Source organism: Chanos chanos, chromosome 2 (genome assembly GCF_902362185.1).
Source record: "Chanos chanos chromosome 2, fChaCha1.1, whole genome shotgun sequence".
Taxonomy (NCBI): domain Eukaryota; kingdom Metazoa; phylum Chordata; class Actinopteri; order Gonorynchiformes; family Chanidae; genus Chanos; species Chanos chanos.
This window is the reverse complement of record NC_044496.1, coordinates 45,746,963-45,769,840: the sequence shown is the minus strand read 5'-3', so window position 1 is coordinate 45,769,840 and position 22,878 is coordinate 45,746,963. Positions and strand designations below refer to the sequence as shown.

At 42.8% G+C, this 22,878-nt stretch overlaps 1 protein-coding gene across 4 annotated transcripts; it reads right to left on the bottom strand.

Moving 5' to 3' along the window:
* Positions 1 to 1,484: 1,484 nt before the first annotated feature.
* pcdh2ac (protocadherin 2 alpha c) lies at positions 1,485 to 22,474 on the bottom strand. 4 transcript variants are annotated; one of them, XM_030766833.1, is made up of 5 exons: positions 20,197 to 22,468; positions 19,859 to 20,157; positions 15,811 to 15,869; positions 10,654 to 10,739; positions 1,485 to 1,786 (listed from the first exon to the last, which is right to left on the bottom strand). In XM_030766833.1, exons 1-5 carry the CDS (start codon positions 22,466 to 22,468, stop codon positions 1,485 to 1,487), a joined length of 3,018 nt encoding a protein of 1,005 aa, XP_030622693.1. The 4 variants fall into 4 exon arrangements, with proteins under 4 accessions (XP_030622693.1, XP_030622694.1, XP_030622695.1 ...); XM_030766834.1 differs by having other exon boundaries at positions 19,871 to 20,160; positions 20,218 to 22,468; XM_030766835.1 differs by having other exon boundaries at positions 19,871 to 22,474.
* Positions 22,475 to 22,878: the final 404 nt, after the last annotated feature.

Sequence of the window (22,878 nt, the reverse complement as noted above, 5' to 3'; positions counted from 1 at the left end):
TGTCAAAGATCAAAGGGTCTGACTCCAGGCATTGGGGCAGCACTAGCAGACATTCACAGCATAAGCTTCAGGGTATCACTGAAGAAGAGGGTGCAAAGGTGTCTGTGTGTATGTATGTGTGTGTGTGTGTGTGTCTGTGTGTGTGTACTATTCCACATAGCAACTCATCATCTAACTATGTCCATCCTTCAAATAAAACACACAACAAATCATGTTAGAAGTTTCCTCTTTGTATCTCCCGCAGGAGAAATAAAGGGAGCATATTCAGTCTTCAGTTTCACCTTTCTCACTCAGTCTTTGCTGTTTGGTTAATACATGTTAAACAGTGAGATTCTCCTCTTGGTGAAGATGGAGGGCCAGGAGAACTTCTAAATGAGGGATGCTGGTTTTAACCCTGTTCACTAAGAGTTAAAGAGATTATTGATCAGATTATACATGTATACAGTGCCTGCCAGGGAGAGGGAGAGCATGTGTGTGTGCTGGTAACAGAACACAGTAACAGAACAACACAAAAAAAAAGTGCTTGCATTCACTCATTCATTTATGTATGTGTGTATTTCATCTTTTTAGAGAAGCTTCATTCCTTTTGCAATTTCCTCTCCTACTTATCTCTCCAGGCCTTGCTTATTTTTTTTATTTGTTCTCTCCGTACTCTGAGAATTGCCATGGTTCCCTCCGAAACCCCACAGAAAAAGACACAAACAGAAGCTTTAGCTGTGTAGCGGTTTATAAAACAGCTTTCACTCCTTTCCTCTCCAGCATTATATTTACAAGAGTCTGTGTTCGGTTTCCGTCCACAAGCTTTCATGCCTTTCATGTTTGTTTGCTTTTTTTTTTGTTTTTGTTTTTTTTTGTTTTTTTCCCAATTTTTCTACACTTCATACTTCCTCTCCTAAAATCCAGAAGAAGCCCACTGCTGTCAAAGCACACAGCTTTTTAAAGTTGACTATTTTTGTTTTCGTGTTCCGCTCGAAATGATTGAAAAACAAACAAACAAACAAATAAACAAATGAACAAACAAAACAACTTGGAAGAATAAGACAGAGGCATCAACATCAGTTAGACAGGGGAGGGAGGAAGAGGAGGAGGAGGAGGAGACATCCTCATCTCTCTCTTCCACCACTCCTCCACTGGGAGGATGCAAGGCCAAACTCTGGGGCTACGGAGGATGTTTGATCGATCAAATCATCTCAAGGCAAGATTAATCAATTAACTCATCAATGGATACAAAGTGACACTAATCTGTTTCAAGTTTCATCTTAACATGAAGAGAAACAGACAAGCCAAACATCTAAATTTCAGGCCTGGACATAGGGTAGCCCGTTGTTCCATTACTCTCAAATGTGGGGTTTCCAAACAAGATGTGGAGTGGGGCGATCTTATTAATATCACGCTTCATTTCTTTATATATTGTCCTCATTAAACTAACTTTTGTTGAGACCTCTGTCTTAAGTACATCACTTCTCCTTATTCTTCCTCCCCATCTACTCCTCTCCATCATCCTTTCCTTTTTCCCGTTTGTCTTTCTTCTCCTTCTTCTTCTTTTTCTTCTTCTTGGCCTCTTCCTTCTTTCCAAATGTGATGAAGTCACTCTTGTCATCCCCATCCTGACCCTGACGAATGGAGATGATGGCAGGCGAGCCGGGAATGATGAAGGCTTCTGGCGGAACCTCACCAGGTTTCAGGTGCTGAGGTGGCCCGCCAGGACCTGGCCCATAGCGAAAATGCCAACTGTTACTGTCCACCCCAGCACCTACAGGCGGAGAAACTTCTCCACCCTCACCATCTGCAAGAGTGATTGAGAGAGAGAGAGAGAGAGAGAGAGAAAGAGAGAGACGACATTGAGAGGGAGAGAGAAAGAGCGGATATCAATAGAAGTGCACCCTAACGTATGTTAGAAATTGTTGTGACAACACAACAGTTACCACCAGCAATATCATCATCATCATCATCATCATCAAAAAGAAAAAAAAATGGCTGTGAGGAATAATTTGCCAAAGCAGTGTTAACAACTTAGAAGTATTACAGCCCTAATCCACTTTTATCTGTCTCTGAAAGTGCCAACAGATGGAATGGAATTCTACTCTGATGAGGGAACTCTAACACAGTGGCCGCCCACTACGACATCACTAATGACCTTAGATTCCATAACGCACGATTTCGACCTAAAACGTTAGAGGAAAAATGAGAATGTTTGCATTTTTTTTTCTATTAAGGACCTTGATATGGCAACAAAAGTCTTCAAACAAAATACAGTTCTGACAGTGAGAAAATCCAATTACATATCAGACCAACCACGGCTGTTGCAGGAAAAGGTCAGAGAATAAAGTGTGACATTTTATCAGGCACTAAACACACACTGTTTTCATGGAAGCTTACACAAGCATTTAGAGAGATGATTGGACTTATGTGGCTTTTAAAACCTGCACACTGAGGTCCAATAAGGGAAAGTGCACACAGACAGACATGATGAAAGACAAGATAACAGTTGTCAGTTGGCCACTCCTGTTGTCGCTGTCTTGAAGATGACTCACCACGCTGGTCCTGTGTGTCTGTGCTTGTGTGTGTGTGTGTGTGTGTGTGTCTGCTGAGCTGTAAGTGAGTTCCAGCAGACACAGAGGATGCCCAATTCTCCACTGGGCATTAGGCCCTGATCATTACTCATTAGAGGGAGAGAGAGAGAGAGAGGGAGAGATATGTGTACTTGTACCAAGTTAAAAACGACAATATTTCAGAGGTTTTCAAATTAGGACTGCCATACAATTGCACATAACCTAAATCAGTGTTCATCAACCCATATGCCATGGAACCACCCAGCCTTGTGCTCCTGTGCTAATCCAACACAACGGAGTCTGCTATTTCAGGAATTTCTCAGGGGTTTAATGAGCAGCTGTTGATAACCAAAGCTGCAATTCTAACCATCAGCACAACAGTATCATAATGCTTAAAACAAGTACAAACCATATTGCTACACAATCCAAATGATAGTCACAAAGAAAGCAAGAATACAACTACATACCTATATTTACCCATATATTTGTACAAGTGTTACTTATTTTCTTGAACTTCATTTGGACATTTTTTCCTCCTTCTTTCTTTTCTACATTTCTTTCCTATATTCTGTTTGTAAAATTTCTTTCTTTTTTTTTTTCTTTAGTTGCTTGTACCAGGGTGCTTTTGAAAGTGAGAGCACTGGGCTGTGAAAGAGTGTGTCTGGAAGCAGGAAATGTCCTTACATTGGAGCCAAAACATTACAAATCATCTCTCTCTCTCTCTCTCTCTCTCTCCTTTTAACCAGAGTTGTGGTGCATCTTCCTCACATGTCTAAGGTAGTCAATTTCTGTTAACATCCTTAGAAAAGGGGAATGTGAAATATCAAGGAGTGCAGTAAAACCAAGAGGAACCAGAACACAGATACTCACTGCAGTTCTGTTAAACTGGAACACAGAATGAGACCATTATTGTATGCCAGTGCATAACAGAATCAGAACACTGCTTTTGCCCTACTCTCTCTCTCTCTCTCTCTCTCTCTAATTACTTTAGGCAATTTGAATGAACAACCACACAATGTAAATAACAGTAAGAAGAAATAAACAGAAGTAAAAACAGAAACAATTAAATATGAATGCTGAAATCCCTGTGGTGTGTTTCCTACTTCTCCTCTCTCTTCCTAGGTTTCCGCTGGTCTTTCCTCTCTCTCTTTTCTATCTTGTTACATTATTCTGTTTGGTCAGTGTTGAGACTGGTGGATTCTGACACTAATTCTGGCCTAAATATGACAACTGCGCATGCCCATTCATTCGTAAATTCAATCAACAGTTCAATAGGACACGAGAGAGAGAACTAAAAATACCTATCAGTATTCAACTGTGGGATTAACTGAGATTTTGATTCACACTGAGTATCACAAAGTGACCAAGACATACTAACTGGTCCATGGTCTTGACAGTTCAACAAGACTACTGCCCAACTACAACGCACTACAAGCATGTTATAGCCAGAGTGACGTCCAAGACAGCTGCACTACTACCTGGTAACAGACATTCTAAATGAGATTAGCTGACTGAGATGGACAGTGTGGTTTACTACTGAAGAGTGAACAAAAGGGTATTTGGCCTTTGGTATTAAGACTCTCAATTTTCAGATATAGAGAAATAGGCAACTATGAAAGGGATAAAAAGAAACTGTCTGCATATTCAAATCCCAATTGCATCAGCCACAAGCTGCTGTAAAGGATCTAAATGTAGATAGGGTGGAAAATGTAGATAGGGACTAGTAAAGACACAGAATGCTGTGCAAGTCAACAGGGTTCTGACTGATCCACCAGCTCCTATAGCGATTACACACCTAGATTCTCTCTCCTGCTCTCTTTTCCCTCACTGCTTTTCTTTTGTGCATCTCCTCCCTGCCTGTGCATCCATCTCTCTCAACCTTGTGCTCTCATCAACATGCCCCACCTTCTCCCTCCGCACCTCCCTCCTTCTCTCCCTCCCTCCCTCCCTCCCTCCCTCCCTCTCTCCCTCCCGCCTGTCAGGATGGAAACAAAGACACATGCCTCACCCTGCTAGGATACACACCCTGCCTGTGTCACGTCTGTTTTGTCAATTGACTGTTGCAGAGCTCTCTCTCTCTCTCTCTCTCTCTAACACCTTTTGTGTAATGTAGTGTGCTGTAGCTCAGTTATTGACTATTGAGTAAAGAGAACAAGATATGAAAAATAATTAGAACTGTCGGAGAATGTGATGATGAGCAAATGAAAAGATTTCTTTAACAATCACACATCTTTCTCTCCCTCTGAAACTCTCTCCCTCACATATACATGTACCATGAGCAGAGAGAGGAGGAGGATGGATAAATCAAATGTTGGGGTGGTGGGGTGGGGGGGCAGTGCAGCACTGTTTTATTCCAGGAATATTTTGCAAGAGACAATTTTCTACATAAATGCCACACCCTTCAGGCGAATGGGAGAAAAAATGACTATGATTATTGTTTTTAGGTGATGTAAAACTACTGACTTCAGAAAGAAAAACTGCAGATCAGGTAAAATGAAGGGGGGTTAAGAAAGTGTGCTGTGGAATAGGGGAAGGACAATAAATCAAAACTCAAAACAGATATCATTACTAACAATGAGTGTTTAACAAAGAGATTAAAGAGTGTAGAATACAACTTTAAATATTAATATCAGTATGTTCATTTTTAATTCTGGCAGTTTGATACCTATATGATGACATGGGTTTTTGCCTGTGTGACATCAGTCTGCTTAGTTAGCTCATGGCTGGTTAGAGGATGTGTTTCTAGTAGCAGACAGTGCTTCTAGTGTGTAGAAACAGATGGTTGAGAAATGTTCTCCTGGGAGACAATTCACAACAGCTACACAAAAACAAAGCCAGCCAAGAAACAAGCAGGCACAGAGTGTATATGTGTGTGTGTGTGTGTGTGTGTGTGTGTGTGTGTGTGTCTGGGGGGGGGGGGGGGGGGGGGGGGGGTTGAGTAGTGACCATGTGCAATGACAAAAAGAGAGAGAAAGGGACAAGGATTGTAGAAAATAATCTAGACATGGATAGGAAAAACTCAAAAACGTGGAATGCACTGCAAAATGGTGACAGTCGCCCAAAAGATACCATAGTGTGAATGATAGAAGAGATAAAGGAGAAAAGGAGAGAGAGAGAGAGAGAGAGAGAGAGAGAGAGAGAGAGAGGATTTTTTCTTTCTTTTCTGCCAGGGCAAACAGGAGACTGGCCTCAGATTACCCTTCTGAGCTACCCAAAGCCCCTAGCATGTTCTGGAAAATTCCACCAGACCTGACTAACACACACACACACACACACTCACCCCTGAGCTACCAAACTGGCATGCTGACAGATGTTTTTATGATGTTCAATACCCCAGTTCTATATTGGGGAGTTTTATTTAAGTACAGTGATAAATCAGTTGTTTGTGACATTGGATATACATGCCTCTCTCCTCAGTAACTTCTCCTTAATATTTTCTTCATCTCACTGAAACACTGTGAAAAACATTTTTGTATGGAAGCTGAGAAAATGTAGTTATAGAGGCTATAAATTATTCTGTATGTAGTATCAGTGATAGAGAATGGACCTTCAGAGAATACATCAGAACAAGTCCCTCGCCCCTCTCTGTCTCTTATACAGACACACACTGCAGGTGTGAGTTGGCAATTGTGTAATCAGTGCAGTTGGTTGCTGATGCAGAAAGACCAGCACTAAACCCTGTCTCTTCTTCTGCAGAAAAGTACCAGCTATATAGGTCAGTCTCTCTCTCTCTCTCTCTCTCTCTCTCTCTCTCTCTCTCTCTCTCTCCCTCTCTCTCTCCCTCTCTCTCGCTGTGCGTCCTTGTTTTGCTTGTTTAATAAAGAGACATTTAAGACCTGCCTCTGCACTTCACTCTGCCCCTCTGTCTCCCTCTTTCATTTTCACTCTGTGAATCGATATCATTTTCTTTTAGACCTCACCATTTCTCTTAATACATAGCCCATAATTCTCTCTCTTCCCTTCTTGTTCTCTTTCTCTGTAATAAATCATATGACTCTGAATTAGCTTTCAGATTTTACAGATAACACTCTCTCCCTCTCTCTCTCTCTCTCTCTCTCTATATATATATATATCTTCTACCTATCCCTCTCTCAGTCTCACTCGTCTCTCTCTCTGTGTTCATTCCCTTCCTCCATTCCCTCACTCCCCTTCTTCACTTTCAGCAGTCTGCAGTCTGTACAAGCTATGAATGGTTGCTGTGGAAACAGCCTCCTCCACTGGAGCAGCACAGCACTGATGGAGAATAATGCTGATCTCTCTCTCTCTCTCTCTCTCTCTCTCTCTCTCTCTCTCTCTAACACTATTCTCCCCTAGCAACAGCAGTCTCAGATTCCCCTCCCTAATTTCTCTTCCACCCACCCCTCCCCCCATCTCTCTGTCAGTTGCTGTTTCTTCTGTATTGTCACATACCAATTCTCTCTATCCCCTCCCTCAATCTGCACACCCTTTCCACTTCACGTTCACCAATCTGAGCAGCTCTGGTGCTGTCTCTCCCTCATTCTTTCTCATATCTAAAGAAGGTTCTATCCTGCTTCTGATAGTCCTCCACTCAACAGTGAGCTCAAGATATAGAAGAATAAACAGAATAGATGAAACAAATGGACATAGATAGAAGGGTTAGCACTGAGAAAGAGGAATGAGAGAGAGAGACAGAGAGAGAGAGAGTGAGAGAGAGAAAAGCAGTGTGCTGCACACTCATTTCATTACTGTGATGCTGTTAATCTGGGCGTAGGCAGCTCTCCATCTGTCACACTGAGAAACACGCACACACACACACACACACACACACACACACACACAGGCAGGGCACTGGAGGCACTGCTTTTGTAAATTATTTCATCTAAAATAAGTACCATTAATAGTCAAGACTGAAAAGAGACATTGCCATCTTTGACTTAAGCAACTGCCCCTCCAATGCTCTAACACACATTTGCTGACTCACACTTGGTTCACAAACTAAGCTTTCGTGTTTGATGGACTGCTCACTCACCCATCCCACTGTCTGTCTTCATAGTCCCCTAGACCCCTCTCCCCTCCTAAACTCCTAGAGAAGCTGCGCTGTAACTCTTCAGCTTGGACAGGTAATCAATGACAGTGTGAAGGTGAAAAAGGAGAGAGAGACAGAGACAGAGAGGGGGAGAGAGAGAGAGAGAGAGAGAGAGAGAGAGAGAGAGAGAGAGAGAGAGAGAGAGAGAGAGAGGAAGGATTCATAGCTAAACTAAAGTGGCTTCTTTTCTGTACACATGGTCCTTGCTGTCTCAGTCATCAACAATGACTTAATGAGAACAAATTGCTCTTTCATCACCCAAGTGATTGCACTGTCTTACCCACCTACCTCCCAGTCTTTCCTTATTCCTGCACTCTCTCTCTCTCTCTCTCTCTCTCTCTCTCTCTCTCCTCTCTCTCTCTCTCACCTCTTCTCCTTGGGTTTTAAAATTGTTTGCAAAACTCTCTGCTATTTTTCTATTCACACTGTTGTCTTAATATCTGTGTTTGATCATGCTCTCATCCTGTGTGCCTATCCTTTTCATCGATGTAACATTTTTTCACTCGCTTAACTTGTCTCTTCACTGATTCAAAGCATTTTAATCAAAACGCCTCATCAGCTGTGATTATTAATTACTTTGGTAAATTATTTTGTCAAGCAGGTGTTTCTTTGACATGCACATTAAGGGCCTCTCTGCCACACCTAATGAGCAAACAACCGAAGCCAATTAGTGATGGATCTTATCTGTTGGGCGATCTTTGACCAGGGTGACAACTGGACATGACCTCAGACACGAGAGATGACAGTTTATGAGGCTGGCAGAAGACAACCTGCTGTCTGGACATAACAGTCTTCATGCCTTGATGCCATAAATCCGAGGTCTTATTTCAAATTTTTGCTTCCTTTTTCAGCTTAAAATGACATTCATACAGACTGAATGGTCTGAGCTTTAAGGGGAAAGACTGTCTCTTGACTTTGACACAAACAGATTCTACTAGGCATGCTAGGGAAATCAGGATTTAAGAATCCTGGAATGAGCCTGCATGTCCACCGAGAATCACCACAATGATCAAATAAGTTCCACTGATGATCGGACGATGCTAAAGGCTTGATGACTATTATTGTTGACAAAGCTTTCGTTGGACGATTTATGGTTTCTCTGTCACTATTTGATGGGGTTATTTCAGAACTCTCTCAACCTATTCAAGACTCTGGTCTCATCTTGTTCTAGCTTGTTTTATATTAACTGAGTGCACCATTAACCTTTTCAATGATTGGAGGTCTCAGATGTCACTCTAACTATGCTATCATCCTGTTGGATGTAACCAGGATATCAGCAAATCAGGTGATTAAAAGAATGCATGATTAATTATCCACATTTTCTCTCCCTGGGCAGCAGCAGGCAGGAACTACTCCAGGGGATAGATAGATACTTAGGGGGAGGGAGGTAGTAGAGAAAAAAAATCTAATTCGTTTAGTCAGGTCTTATTGCTGTTTTTTGTTGTTGTTGTTTTTTTTTTTTTTGCTGTTTCAGGACCTCTTAATTGGAATCGTCTGCGCCATTGTTTGCTGTTTCCTGTTACAGATTACCCTTTCTCTCCACTCTGAATGTCACTTTCTGTCCTCTTTGATAGAGACAGAACTAAAAAGAGGATATCAGAGCTGTTCTTTTTACAATCGAAACTCAACATGACACAGAGATTAATTTAGGGCTCCAGTTCAAACCTGTACAGCAGACACTGTACAGCAAGGATCACAAGGTTTTCGTTGTATACATACGTTTATGCACTCAGTCCTAAGACAGGCCATCGTAAGGTGGTAGAGTGCCTAGCCCCATGTTTAAGTTAGTCCTGAGCTGAGGCAATGTCCTATGGGTCCTCCTATAGGCTGCTTGCATTTGCTCTTCCATCTTTATATGGACTGGACTGAGGTCCAACTAAAATGGCATCCATTGAGACAAAGATTGTTTAAACCCATTCAAACATAATGCTTTCTTCCACAAAGGACCAGCTGTGAGGAACTGAGATTTTTTTTTCAGGTTTATAAAATTTGGCCTCAGTCATTCAATTCATCTGTCTCTCATGGTATTATCTGGTCTGATAAAATGCTCTTAAAGCAAAAATCATTGCATATTGAATTCATAGGTAAACAAGCATCAGTCAGGTCACTCTCATTCCACTGTTCACCCAAACAGGCTTCACTTCAGCAAGAGCTAAGGAAAGCATTCAACTGTAATCATGGCAGGGTACTGAGGCATGAGAGAGAGAGAGAGAGAGAGAGAGAGAGAGAGAGAGAAAGAGAGAGACACAGAGAGAGAGAGAGGGAGAGAGAGAGAGAGAGAGAGAGAGAGAGAGGGAGAGGGAGAGGGAGCGTGCCTTTGTGTGAGAAAACGAACCAGTGACAGGTTGGGAGAAATTGCTTTGACATGAGAGTTAAAGAGAGTGAGTTTATGGAGAAAATATAAAGTCAAAACAGTCAGACCACATTAGTTCATATCTGTGTTAATCTATAAAACTGCATCGTGTTGAAGAAATCCAGTTTGCTCTTGCTTAGTCTCAATGATCCAGCTCCTTGGACCCCATTTCTGTCTGCCATTAACACCCAACCACTGGAATATGATCATGCTGATCAGGGTTCTGATAAAGGTGTGATAGTATCAGTATGTATTGAGGCTGAGTCTCTAATACAAAATTCACCACGTCTCAATCAATCAGAAACAATAAGACTGATGCAGAATAAAGGGTAAAGTTGGCGTTCAGAATTTTGTGTAATCAAGAGAGTCCACAGTTGTGTTTCTTTTCAAGCTCAAAATTACAATACAGTGGGAAAGGGGTGTGATGAAGGGGTCTGTGTATACAGTAAATAGAAATGGGAAGCAAACAGCTGACACACCAGCACTGTGTCCTCACTACAAGGTCCTGATCACAATGTGAGTTTGTCTGCCCTAAAGAGAACACATAACAGCCTGATCTGATCACATCTGCTTGGACATCTGTTTTTTAAATGTGATCTCGTTGGAATGCCGACAACATCTGGACGCCGGACGCGTTTTGATGCTTAATATAAATGGAATCACGGTGACATCACTCCTGGTCGGGGTAAATGTTCTCTTACCTGCAGCGCTGGACACAGTTGGCCAGTTTTGGACCAAAACACCCTGGGCTCCCTGCACCACTGATGATTCCTCCATGTGGACTGAGCTGGAGCAAAACACACACAAACAAAACAAACAGGTCACACATTACACAATCTATTGCATCTACATACCGTGAATACACATGTCTAAAAAAGAACAATTCTCTTTCTCCCTTCTCTTGTTTTCTTACTGCCCCTTCTCTCCCTCACACACATGCAAATCCACCAAGAACATATGTGCATGCACTCAAGGAAATTACAGAGGCACTCTAGTGAACTGTTTCAGTATATTGGCTTAATTTGATGGACAACATTCATTTCAGCGACATGTGGCTGCCTCAAGCAAACACACTGAAACAGATACTTCAAGATGCATTAATATATAAAGCCACTGTATGGTACATTAGGTCCTCTGTGTGTTAACAAAAAACCTATGAGAACCATTTTGTGGGATAACAACCTATCCCCAATACTTATTCGCTACACAACCCCCAATATGATTAGCATTACTGAAATTAAAGTCTAGCTCTCAAAAATATGTGCGTGTGTGTGTGTGTGTGTGTGTGTATTGTGTGTGTGTGTATTGTGTGCACTTCAGCCACAGCATGTGCATGGGTGAGTGTAGAGAGGATAAAGCAACGTGTAGTGCGGGCCCCAGATTTGAAATTACATGGCCCCTCGATTAGGGATTATATCCAGCCATTTCTCTTATTGACACCACTCTCCAGATTATGCATTAAACTGCATGGCACGCATGATTTTTTTGAAACTGCTGAGATTATCGCACACTTTTGGTGCCTTGAGATAACTGAAACAAACAGCAGAGAGTGCAAAAGCAAATAAATAACAAATAGACATTTCATAAAACACAAAAATGATACCCTGTCAAAACACGCAAAGACACACATGTAAGCACAAACATCTCATGTCTAGGTTACAACAAATGTATCATTGCACTAATGTGTGTGTGGGTTGTTTTTTTTTTTTGTGGTGCTGGTATGGTGCACCAGATGTTACACATACTTTCATCTGTATACAGTCATTTCAATAGTTCATCTGTTTGTTGCATGTGGCCATGTATAAGTGGTCCATATTGCCAATTAAACATAAAAATGCATCGTGGATGAAACTGTCATAGGCTGAAATGAACTCTAATTAACTTGGATTGAAATTATCATCGTAAAAAGTTCAAATGAAAAGTGAAAAGTGAGACACAGGTTAAGGACTCTTCGATCTACTCCTGTCCTGCCGTGTAAAATCGCACTGGTGCAATCAAAGCGTTAAATGTCATATGAATGAAAGTAGTGCTGAAATAACAAAACTGGAAAAAGAGGTATACTTTTTTTTTTTTTTATCTATCCACATCTCTTTCTAAATCCCTGCCCCAATCAGAGGTGCCCTGCTAAGAGCTGTACACGGGCTTTACTGATAACACTATTTCATCAGTCTGAAGCGACCTACATTTTCTCATCTCTAGCAAGCCTGATACACCTCTGTTTTCTTTTTGGAGAGGAGAGGCAGACGTCTGAATGAGGGATGATCCGAGCGTGCTTACAGACACTGCCAAAGAGAAGCGACTTGGCAGGTCACTCCCAGATGACAGATGTAAAAACACGGAGAATAAAAGCAGGGACAGATTGAGAGGCTATTCTGTAGTGTCAAATCCTAACCTATTTTAACTTCTCTCTCTCTCTCTCTCTCTCTCTCTCTCTCTCTCTCTGGCTTCTTTGTCCTGAGTTTATGCTGAGTTTATGAAGGGAAAATGTGAGAGCAGGTCTTTTGAAAAACCTGCTTTCGAGAGAATAAACACAAATCGGTTTCCTGTATCAATAGTTTTGTGAGTTCTGCAGCTTTAGGGAAAGTTGAGAGAGGAACAGACATAGGCTGAGCTGAGACCACCCATTTTTTCTTTGCTAAAAGCTGCAGTCAGAGCAGAGAGCTTCTATTTAATAAAAAAAAGGACACTGACAGGTCACAGCAATCTCATTTTCTTCCTCCGTCTCTCTCTCTCTCTCTCTCTCTCTCTCTCTCTCTGCACCCACCCTCTGTGTCATCTCATTAAAAAGCCATTTGAAAACAGAAATTGTAAACAGCATCTGAGAGTTGCTGTAGAGAGCATGAAGCCACAATCAGAAAGTCATGCTGTTATTTAAGTCCTAATCTGTTAAGAGTGTGTGTGTGTGTGTGTGTGTGTGTGTGTGTGTCTGTGTGTGCGTGTGTGTGAGTGTGGGTGTGAGTCACACCAGCGCCTCTCAAACACAGCAACTCAAATAGGACCAAACCCCTGCAGCAGAAGCCACGAAGTGTCAAATGATATGAAAAGTGTCAGTCTGTTAGGAGCTCAGCAGACTCAAGTTGTTTCTGGGGTTGCAGAAAAGAGATTAAGGGACATTGTTTCGATGGATGTTTAAAGATACGCGTCATTATGAACACATCATGTCTAATATTTTAACCAGCTTTGTACTCTTTACCACGTATGTCCTGACATACAGATACCATCTGATATCTCAGCTATACCACTTCACATAATAGAGTCTAAATGCAGTGCTGCTTTTCAATATGCACACACATCAGACCAGCATTCGAGAAGTCTACTGTTACACTACCTCATGTCTACATATTTAACTTATATCCTCTAGCTACTGCTTAAGCCAATTTAGCTGTCTGGTGGTATTTAACTGTGCACAAAGTAACAAGTTGCTTTTAATTAAACAGTCTGTTAAGCTGTGTGTTAGTTCATTAGTGAGAGTAATACTATTGGATATACACTCTTATTACAAGAGAGAACAAAATTTTAGCTAGAGAGACAGACAGACATGAGGACAAGGCAAATGAGGAGAAAATTTGAGGAGAAAAAGGGAGTGGAAATGAAAAAAGAGAGTGAGAGACACAAGCAGCAAGAGGAGAAACAAAACCACTGCAGAGCAGAATGAGGAGGGGTGATGGAGGGGGAGGGGTGTGGAATGATGGCCACCATTTTAGGCTTCTCTCTCTCTCTCTCTCTCTCTCTCTATTTGATGAATGCCAACGTTCCCAAGGTCAGGTAATTACTGCTGCTACACAGCTCTCTATGGCCTCTGCGTCTATTCAGCTCAGCTACTGCTTTTAATACAAATCTCATCTCCCACCACCATCTGTGTGTGTGTGTGTGTGTGTGTGTGTGTGTGTGTGTGTGTGTGTGTGTGTGTGTGTGTGCGTGTGTGTGTGCATGTTCACGTATGCATGCATGTGTACACATTTGATTTTACTATCAAAGCAAAAGGGAAGGCAGGTTTCGGTAACACATGTCATCTATAGAACCTCTACAATACCTGTATGTCTGTGTGTGAGTGTGTGTGTGAACAGTGCATGCAAAGGTCCTCCCTCCGTGTGGAGAACACAGATTTTGGAGCCATTTTAAGAGCAGTGTTGAGCTGGAGTCAGTGAGAGAGTCTGTTAAATTATTAATGAGGAACAATCAACCAAATGCATGATCCCCAGCTAATGCTTATCCAACCATCCAGCTCTCACTCACATACTCTCTCTCTGTGCTTCCATCCATCCACCCCCTCCTTTCATTCGAATCACCATTCTTTCTCTCTCTCTACTTTTTTCTCTCCCTGCACCTTATTCTCTTATTTATTTTTATTTTCTGACTGCCTTTATATGCCTTCATTCCCTCACCTTTGTGATGATGTGACACATGCAATAGTTCCTTCTTAAATAAACAAACAAACAAACAAACAAAAAAAACAGTCAATGTCAAAAGACAGATATTGACATTAAGGGGTTTTAGCTCAGTCTGACCAATAGTCCATATTTCAATCTTGTCTGGTGGAACAGGAATTAGACTACTGTATTCTATAAAAGCTTTTTGGGCGTGGCAGCCACAAGAGAATAAACACAAATCGGTTTGGTTCCTATATGAGTAACTTCATCAGTTCTGCAGGTTTGGGGTAAATCTTTAACATAAAACAGTTTAACTGTGGAAACAGGGACTGATTAATCTTCTCATCAAAGGGTTGTGGTGAGCATATGTAATTGCAAAAACGCACATGTCAGATTTAATGCACTAGGTTGATTTGCTGGCCTCCATTAGCTCCTATTAAACTCTGCAGTAATTAAGAGGGAATCAGTGTTCAGTGGTAATGATGAGCAGAAGTTACAAACACACACACACACACACACACACACACGCACAGGCGAATGCTCAGAGCTACACAATCCAAACACAAATGTGGCCTCTCACATACAAACAGATGATCTTTCTCACTATCACACCTAATTAGAAATGAAATCAAGAAAAAATAAAACACACACACTAACACACAGACACATACAAGAGCACCCAGAAATCTGCATCACCTCACCCACAATGACACAAACAGCGCGACGCAGCGACTGTGAAAACGTCTAGCCTGTCTGACTGAACACCTACTTACGTTTCCATAGCGATGGGTTTCCATTTCCATAGCAGTGACTAGTTGCAGTCATATACTCATCATGATACAGTTCCACCATTAGGACAATCGCCATACTCATGAACATGACCTTTGTTTATCAGGACCTAGACGATCTGCAAATGGTCGGCTTGTGGCCAAGTGGCTCATGGGTAATATGATTACAGAGTTCCTCTGCATTTCCACAGTTATTCATGGATGCACAGTTTTTCCAGGTCACTGCCCTTTTCTATATAAATCATTGCATGTTATGTTTTATCTGCCTTACCTCTCTCCCTCTATCTATTCACATTTGCTTTTATCCATACATCCATCCCTACCTGTCTCTGCCTGTTTTTTTTTTTTTTGCTTGTTTTTTTTTTTTTTTTTTTTACAGAATATACGTTCCGATCAAACAGAAAGTGAATGGACTTGAAAGAAATAGTATTTGATCAATCCAAATGAAATAAAATTGAACTGAATCTAAATAATCAAACTGAACTGAAAAGAGCTACTCCTCTTATCCTGGGCGGGACAGTGTCTAGGTTCTGAGTTCAGAAGTGTTTGACTGCACAGAGGATAAATTTGAGAAATACCTAATTACAGAAAAAAATAATCTAAAGGAAAAGCACTGCGTCGAGGACAGATGTTTTAATTAGAGTGGATGAACTGGTAATGGTGAGCAGACGTTTAAACGGAAGAGTTTTAGCAGCCTTACCTCTGCATTCCTGCTCTGAGAGAGGCGGAGTACCTCCAGTCTGCATTAGGAGCCTTGGGCTGGAGTGACAGAGGGAGAGAGAGAATATTGAGTTAAGCACCAGAACAGATCACACAAATGCGAAAATCCAATAACATCTCATTAATTAATCATAGTGAGCAGAAGCACACACTATAATGATGCCTTCTTGACTTTCTCTGCAAAGGAAAAGGGTTAGGAGAGAATCACCAGCCCCCCCCCCCCCCCCCCCCCCACCCCTCTCTCTCAGGTGTCTCTTGCCACATTGGCAACTTGAATCGGACTGATAGTCCCCTGAAACACACAAATGTAACCCTGTTCTATCCAAGGTCACAGGAGTAGAAGAATATTGAAGGGAAGGGTAGGGGGAGGGGGTGATGGTGGTACCGATGTGAGCTCCAGCTGAGGGCCTCCACCTGTACGGACTCTTAAAGACTGAACGTGGCATCATGTGGCATCAAGAGAGAGTCAGTTAGACAACAACAGAGCAATCCTGAGCAATTCCATACCACGTTCTCAACACTTACCTTTACCTGCATTCAGTGTAAAAGTACCCCCCCCCCCACACCACACCACACCACACACACACCACACACACACACACACATATATATATATATATATACACATACACATACATCTTCTGATTTCACGTGTATGTGTGAAATTTATGTAAATATTGAAAGGCAAGCTTTTATTCAGTTATGTCACATATTTGTGTATTTCTACTAAACGAAACAAAAACATAATGAAAATTACTCTAGAAAGGAGTCCATAAACAAATGAAACCACTGCCGAGGAGAGGATAGATGTAGACAAACCAAAAAAAAAAATAAATAACATGAAGAACTAAACATTGGAAGGGATGGAATAGTTATGTGTTATATATTTCTACAGTGCAGCACCGCCAAGCCATGCAGGCTGGTATGTGTGATGCTGGCCTAGTGTGTAAGACACAAGAATAACCTGTCTGTACATCACATTAACACATAGGTACGTGACGTGAAAATGTGTTTCTATGGCAACTGGAGGCCTGAATCCCTCTTCAAGGGATATAAAAGTTGTGGGAGATAGAGAATTGACTCTGAACCCCCCCACCCCTCCTCCTTTCCTTTCCTTCTCACCCTCTCCATTCCTCCATCCCTTCCTCCCCTTTCTAAGATAATCATCCATCGGACTGAAACTGAATATGCACTGTAAGCAGCGATAGCTTCGGCTTCACTCCTCCAGCCCCAGAATGTATTTTGTATAAATCGCATCGCAGCAAACCTCAAATAATTTAAAACAGTCTTTTACATATGCACTGAAAAGTACCTCAGTCGGAGTACAACAGAGCTCTGTATTCACGGACTGAATTAGAGCTTCCATTGTTGATCATATATCTCCACCCATTCTAAAACAAACCTAATTTTTTTCCACAATTTCCAGACTCTAAGAGTTATTTATATCTCATATCCACTTAAAACTAACCCATTTATCTACACAGGAACAAATGTGACATTTATTTTAATAGCGCATGAGAGCTACAAAGGAAAGAAAAAGTTTTAAAAAGTGCAGTATGGTAGTCCATTAGACATGAAATATAACAGATCCAAGCCTTTTTGTAGTGGTCTATGAAAACTGTAGGCAATCATATTCACAGATTACAGAGTGGAAACTGATCACATGACTTAACTGTCATGTGATCACTTGTAAAACTGTACAGTATTCATGTCTTAAACAGTGAGAGTACTGGAAACATAGAGATGCAGAGAAAGGGACAAAATCTTACTCAGTTAGACATAAACCTAGAGACATCATGTCATAATTCTCAGACATGAATGAAGTACAACACTTTGCAAAACTCATGTCTCAACCCATCACAGTATGACACACTGAACACTTACGATTTCAAACAGTGTCCAAAATCTCTCTGGGGACACATGAGCCTCAAAGACATATGGTGGGGAAATTCTATACGTTTCTTCCGGTTTTCGTAAATGTTTAATACTGTAGGAGTAGGCACAATGAGTTGGGCTCTCATCAGCTTTTGCATGAAAATAAGGCTTAGACAAATACATTTTTCCTTCAGTTCTCTGCTACTGTTGTGTAGTCAAAGGGACGTAATATGTAACGCTGTATATGCGTGATAATCAAGTGGACACATTAGTGTTAATGCAGACAAATCTTGATGGCTAAACGTGATGTGTATAGTCTATGGGAGGACAACATACACACAGAAAAATCTACACAGGCAGAACAGGCATCAAACAGATGGCTCCGGTGGATCTAGACCAGGAATTAATTTGCATTAATGCAAGAATAGTCTTTTACACTTCTGTAAGTTACACTTTGCACCTACATTTTCATAAACCAAGTTGATATGACTTAAGTATTGACAAAGTGGAATGAACAGATAGGTAGATGAGCAAATGAGAGAGGAAAATCACAGAAGTGAGAGAAATAGTAAAGAGGTAAGAGTAATACAAGAGTAATACACTCATCACTAATATTCCTTTGTCTCAACTGGCACTTTCCTCTCTGAGGAGAGACAAAAGCGAAAGCTCTGTGTGAGTGTGTGTGTGTGTGTGTGTGTGTGTGTGTGTGTGTGTGTGTGGATGTTGTGCAGAGAGGGAGATAACAAGCTCTCGGGTTCAATCTGATCTTGTCTCGCCAGCAGTTCCTCTCTCCCTCTTTCTCTTTCTTTCCCTCTCGGGTCTCTGCTGAGAGGACACACCTCGCCTAGATACAGCACTCGTACCCAGGAGCCAGCCAATCACATTGTTTCCCCCCACCGAATCCAAACCAAGCCACCCAATCAGCCAGCAGTTACGGTGAACCACACACCATTGCCACTTAATTACACTGCGAGGACAAACATGACTGGCATTTAATGGGAGTGATAGAAAATCAGGGAGCAATTACATTCAAAACTACCTCCTTCACCTTTATTGACTGTTCTCCATTTAGCTCAGCCTTCCTTTATAAAGTGAGAATAGTGCAAGGGAAAAAAAAACTACCAGGCATTAGACTGTGCAGGCAGCATGTTCATTTGTCAGTATATTTCGGTTGTGCAGTGCACAGTCGCAAAGGAGCGCAAGCAGATTCATGAACTTTGCTGTTAAGTTTAATCCACAACAAACTACAGCACAGTATTAATTCTCCTCAGTACTAAATCTCACTCGCTATGACTGTACTTAATACTTAAAATACGCATTATGTTGCTTTGCTTGACTACAAGGGATAAACTGCAGTGTCTGTGGAGTCAAACACATACAGCTGAACAGCTAGACAACACCGCACTCACTAGTGAAACTGCAATGCCTTCTCAAATCATAACCAGCAAAATCAGTCAGCAGTACCTACACTAAATCCAATCCAAGCATCAATCACTTGATTACACCGACTGACTGGAGCAATCAAACATCATCTTTCTGAACCATAGGAAAGACTGTAGGCTCAGTCCGTGGAGAGTTGAGTGTGGGCAGAAAAGAAGTGGGGTGTTGTTTGGGTTTCACACCTCTAAATATAACAAACCCAGCTGTACTGCTACTCAGAGCTGCAGTGCAGTGCAGAGACAGGAGGACGGAGGAGGGGAGGGAGGGCAAGAGAGTGTAGAAAGGAACAACTGAGTGCTTTTCCCTGAATACACAAATGATGAAAAGTGATTTGATGATGGCTGCAAACGAGCGCAATAGAGACAGAGATGCATAAAATCTCTGATATCCTGAATAATCAAAAACAAACAGCTCAAACCACACAGACAAAAAACAAGCAAAAAAGATGTATTCACACATCACTTAACACAAGATACAAAAGAGTATTGTACAGAGTTCACCAGCTCTTAATAAGACTGAGCCCGATGGCTTCCCTTTATAGTGTTTATTCAAACCAACATCTTTCATTCTTAACAAACTATGACATAGACAGAAATAAAAAAAAAGATGAAGGACAGTCTTCACCCTAGCTTCAAAATGGAGGAAAGGATAAATGAAGGGAGACCAGCTGAAAGGAGAAAATCACACGTGTGCAGACATGGCAACAAGAGCACACACACACACACCTGAATGGCAGCAGCATCAGGCATACTAAGGCGTCTCACAAATTGCCCACTCTGCCCAGTGAAGAAACGTTCAGAGCCCCAGGTCCCACTGAGGGGGCGACCTGTGTTGTAGAACATGAAGGTGTCACTGCCAGATGTTGCAGTCAGACAGGTTTTGTAACAGTAGGTCTTGGTGAGAGATCCATTTCCTCGAACCTCTATATAATGGGGCTCCACCTTCAAGTCCCGACGAAGAGCAACATTGTTACCTTGCTGCTGCTGGTTTCCGCCACCCCCACCCCCACCTCCTCCTCCACCTCCACCTGAAGCCCCACCTGAAGCTCCACCTGATGCTGCCCCTCCTCCACCACTCTCCTTGGATTTTTTTTTGGATCCTCCACAGCAAGGTGAGCAGGAGCAGGCATCAGGCTGGCTGCAGTAAGCATGGCAACGGACAATGGCCAGCACAACAACAGTGAGTAGAAAGACAAAGGTAGTGGCACTTAGAGCTACAATTAGGTAGAGTGTGACATTGGAGAACAGCATTGCACCATGTGGACGGGTGATACGTTTGGGGTCTGGGGTCATCTTGGGTGGGAGCTCCATCACTGCCACATTGAGGGTGGCAGTAGCAGAGAGGGGTGGCACACCATGGTCACGCACCAACACAAGCAAGCTGAAAAGGGTGGAGTTATCCTCCACCACACGGCGGGTGGTGCGTACCTCCCCTGTGTGCTCATGCACTTTAAACAGGTCAAGTTCAGGGGCATGATCCAGGGCATAGACCAACCAGGCGTTCTGGCCTGCATCACCATCCCAGGCCAGGACACGAGTAACCAGAGCACCTGCCTCCACATTCCTTAGGACAGTCTCCATTGTTGGGCGTGTGCTATTGGCTGGTGGGTGGACAAATCGTGGTGCATGGTCATTCTGGTCCATCACATAAATGTAAACAGTGGCTACACGGTTCAGTGGTGGCACGCCATTGTCCTGCGCTTTCACCTGGAAGTGAAATTCTCGAACCTTCTCAAAGTCAAAGGAACGCAGAGCATACACCTCACCTGTTGCTGGTTTCACAGATACATATGAGCCTACAGAGATCCCATGGTTATTGTCACTGAGGACAGTGTAGGTGATACGGGCATTTTCATTGACATCCGCATCTGTGGCCTTAACAACACACAGCGAAGCGCCAGGTGCATTGTTTTCAGGAACATACACAGTGTAGGATGTCTGTTCAAAGCGTGGTGGGTTGTCATTGACATCTGCCACCTCCACATGAACAATCATCTGAGAGGAGAGTGATGGAGTTCCACCATCATTTGCAGTTACGGTGACATTGTAAGAGGCCACGGCCTCACGGTCAAGAAAGGCAGATGTGACCAAGGTGTAATGATTCCGGAAAGATTTAATCTTAAAGGGGAGGTCTGGTGGAATGATTTCCAATGTTACATGCTTATTTTGGCCAGAATCTCGGTCATTCACACTGATTAGAGCCACTACAGTGTCTGCCCGAGCATCCTCTCTCACAGGGCTGGACAGAGATGACAACACCAGCTCAGGAGGGTTGTCATTCACATCCAAAACTTCCACCACAACTTTACAGTGCACTGCAACAGCTCCTGGCCCTCTATCCATTGCCTGGATGTACATCTCATAGGAGTTGGTCTCCTCATAGTCTATGTTGCGCCTCACTCTGATCTCCCCACTGTCTGTGTCCATGGTGAACATCTGTCTTACTCTCTCTGGAGTATAGCTGCTAAAAGAGTAGTATACTTCACCATTTGTGCCCTCATCTCGATCTGTAGCGTTCAGTTTGATCACCAGCGCACCCACGGGCGAGTTTTCACGCAATTTCACTTTGTACACGGAACTGTCGAACACTGGCGCGTTGTCGTTGATATCTAACACCCGCACGTTTATTCGGGCCGTACCTGTGCGAGCTGGCGTGCCGCCGTCCGTGGCTGTTAAAAGAAGTTGGAGAGAGGCCGTCTGCTCGCGGTCCAGCGGTTTCTTCAGTACGAGTTCTACAGGTTTGCCGTTTGTAGGTGGTTTGTTGGAATCCAGCGCAAGGTGCTCGTTGGGGCTGAGTTTGTAAAGGCGTACAGAATTCGAACCGTCGTCTGAGTCCTGAGCACCCTCAATGGGGAAACGGGTGCTAGGGAGCGCTGATTCGGATATCTCCAACTGATACTCATCCCGTGGGAACTGAGGTGTGTTGTCATTTGCGTCTAAAATCTCAACCTCCACGCTGTGTAAGTCGTGAGGGTTTTCCAGGATCACGTCAAGGTGAAGAAGGCAGGCGCCGCTAACCTCGCAGAGCGACTCGCGGTCGATTCGGTCACCGACAAAGAGCTTACCGGTTTGGTGATTGATATTGAAGTAACGCCTGGCGCTGTCCGAGGAAATTCGGATCCGACGTGACGAGAGCATTCTCAGTTCAAGCCCCAGATCCCGCGCAATGTCACCAACAACGGCTCCAGTCTCCAGCTCCTCCGGAATGGTATAGCGAATTTGTGCATTTGTAAGGCCACTGAACAATATAAAAACGATACCAAAACAAAAGGACCGAGGCACATCATTCTTATTTACGCTGCTACATATCCCCGCAACAGCCATCGCAAGCTGGCAAGATCCGCAGACGGATTAAAAACAGCTTTCCGTCTTTTCAGCTTGCTGTGCGATTGCTCCTGCCAAAGCATTAAAAAATCGGGGGTCTAGAAACATCTACTTATCCTTTTCACTATGTGCACGAGGACCACAGTCTCCTCTCCGTTGCGTTACATGTATACTTTCTTGCGACATCCATGTTGCCTCTTCTTTGTCCACCGCTCTGTTGCTGCTTTTTCAGCCGTCTCCTCTACGCAGCTGACTCTTGTTTCCCCTACACGCTTACTGCCTATCGTTCTCTCTTTCTCTCTCTTGCTCTCTCCCTTGTCTTCTTCCCCTCCCTTGCTCGACACTGTGCATGCGGGGGAGGGGGAGCAGCTCACTCTCTCTATCAAATACTGCTCCCTGCATTTTCAGCA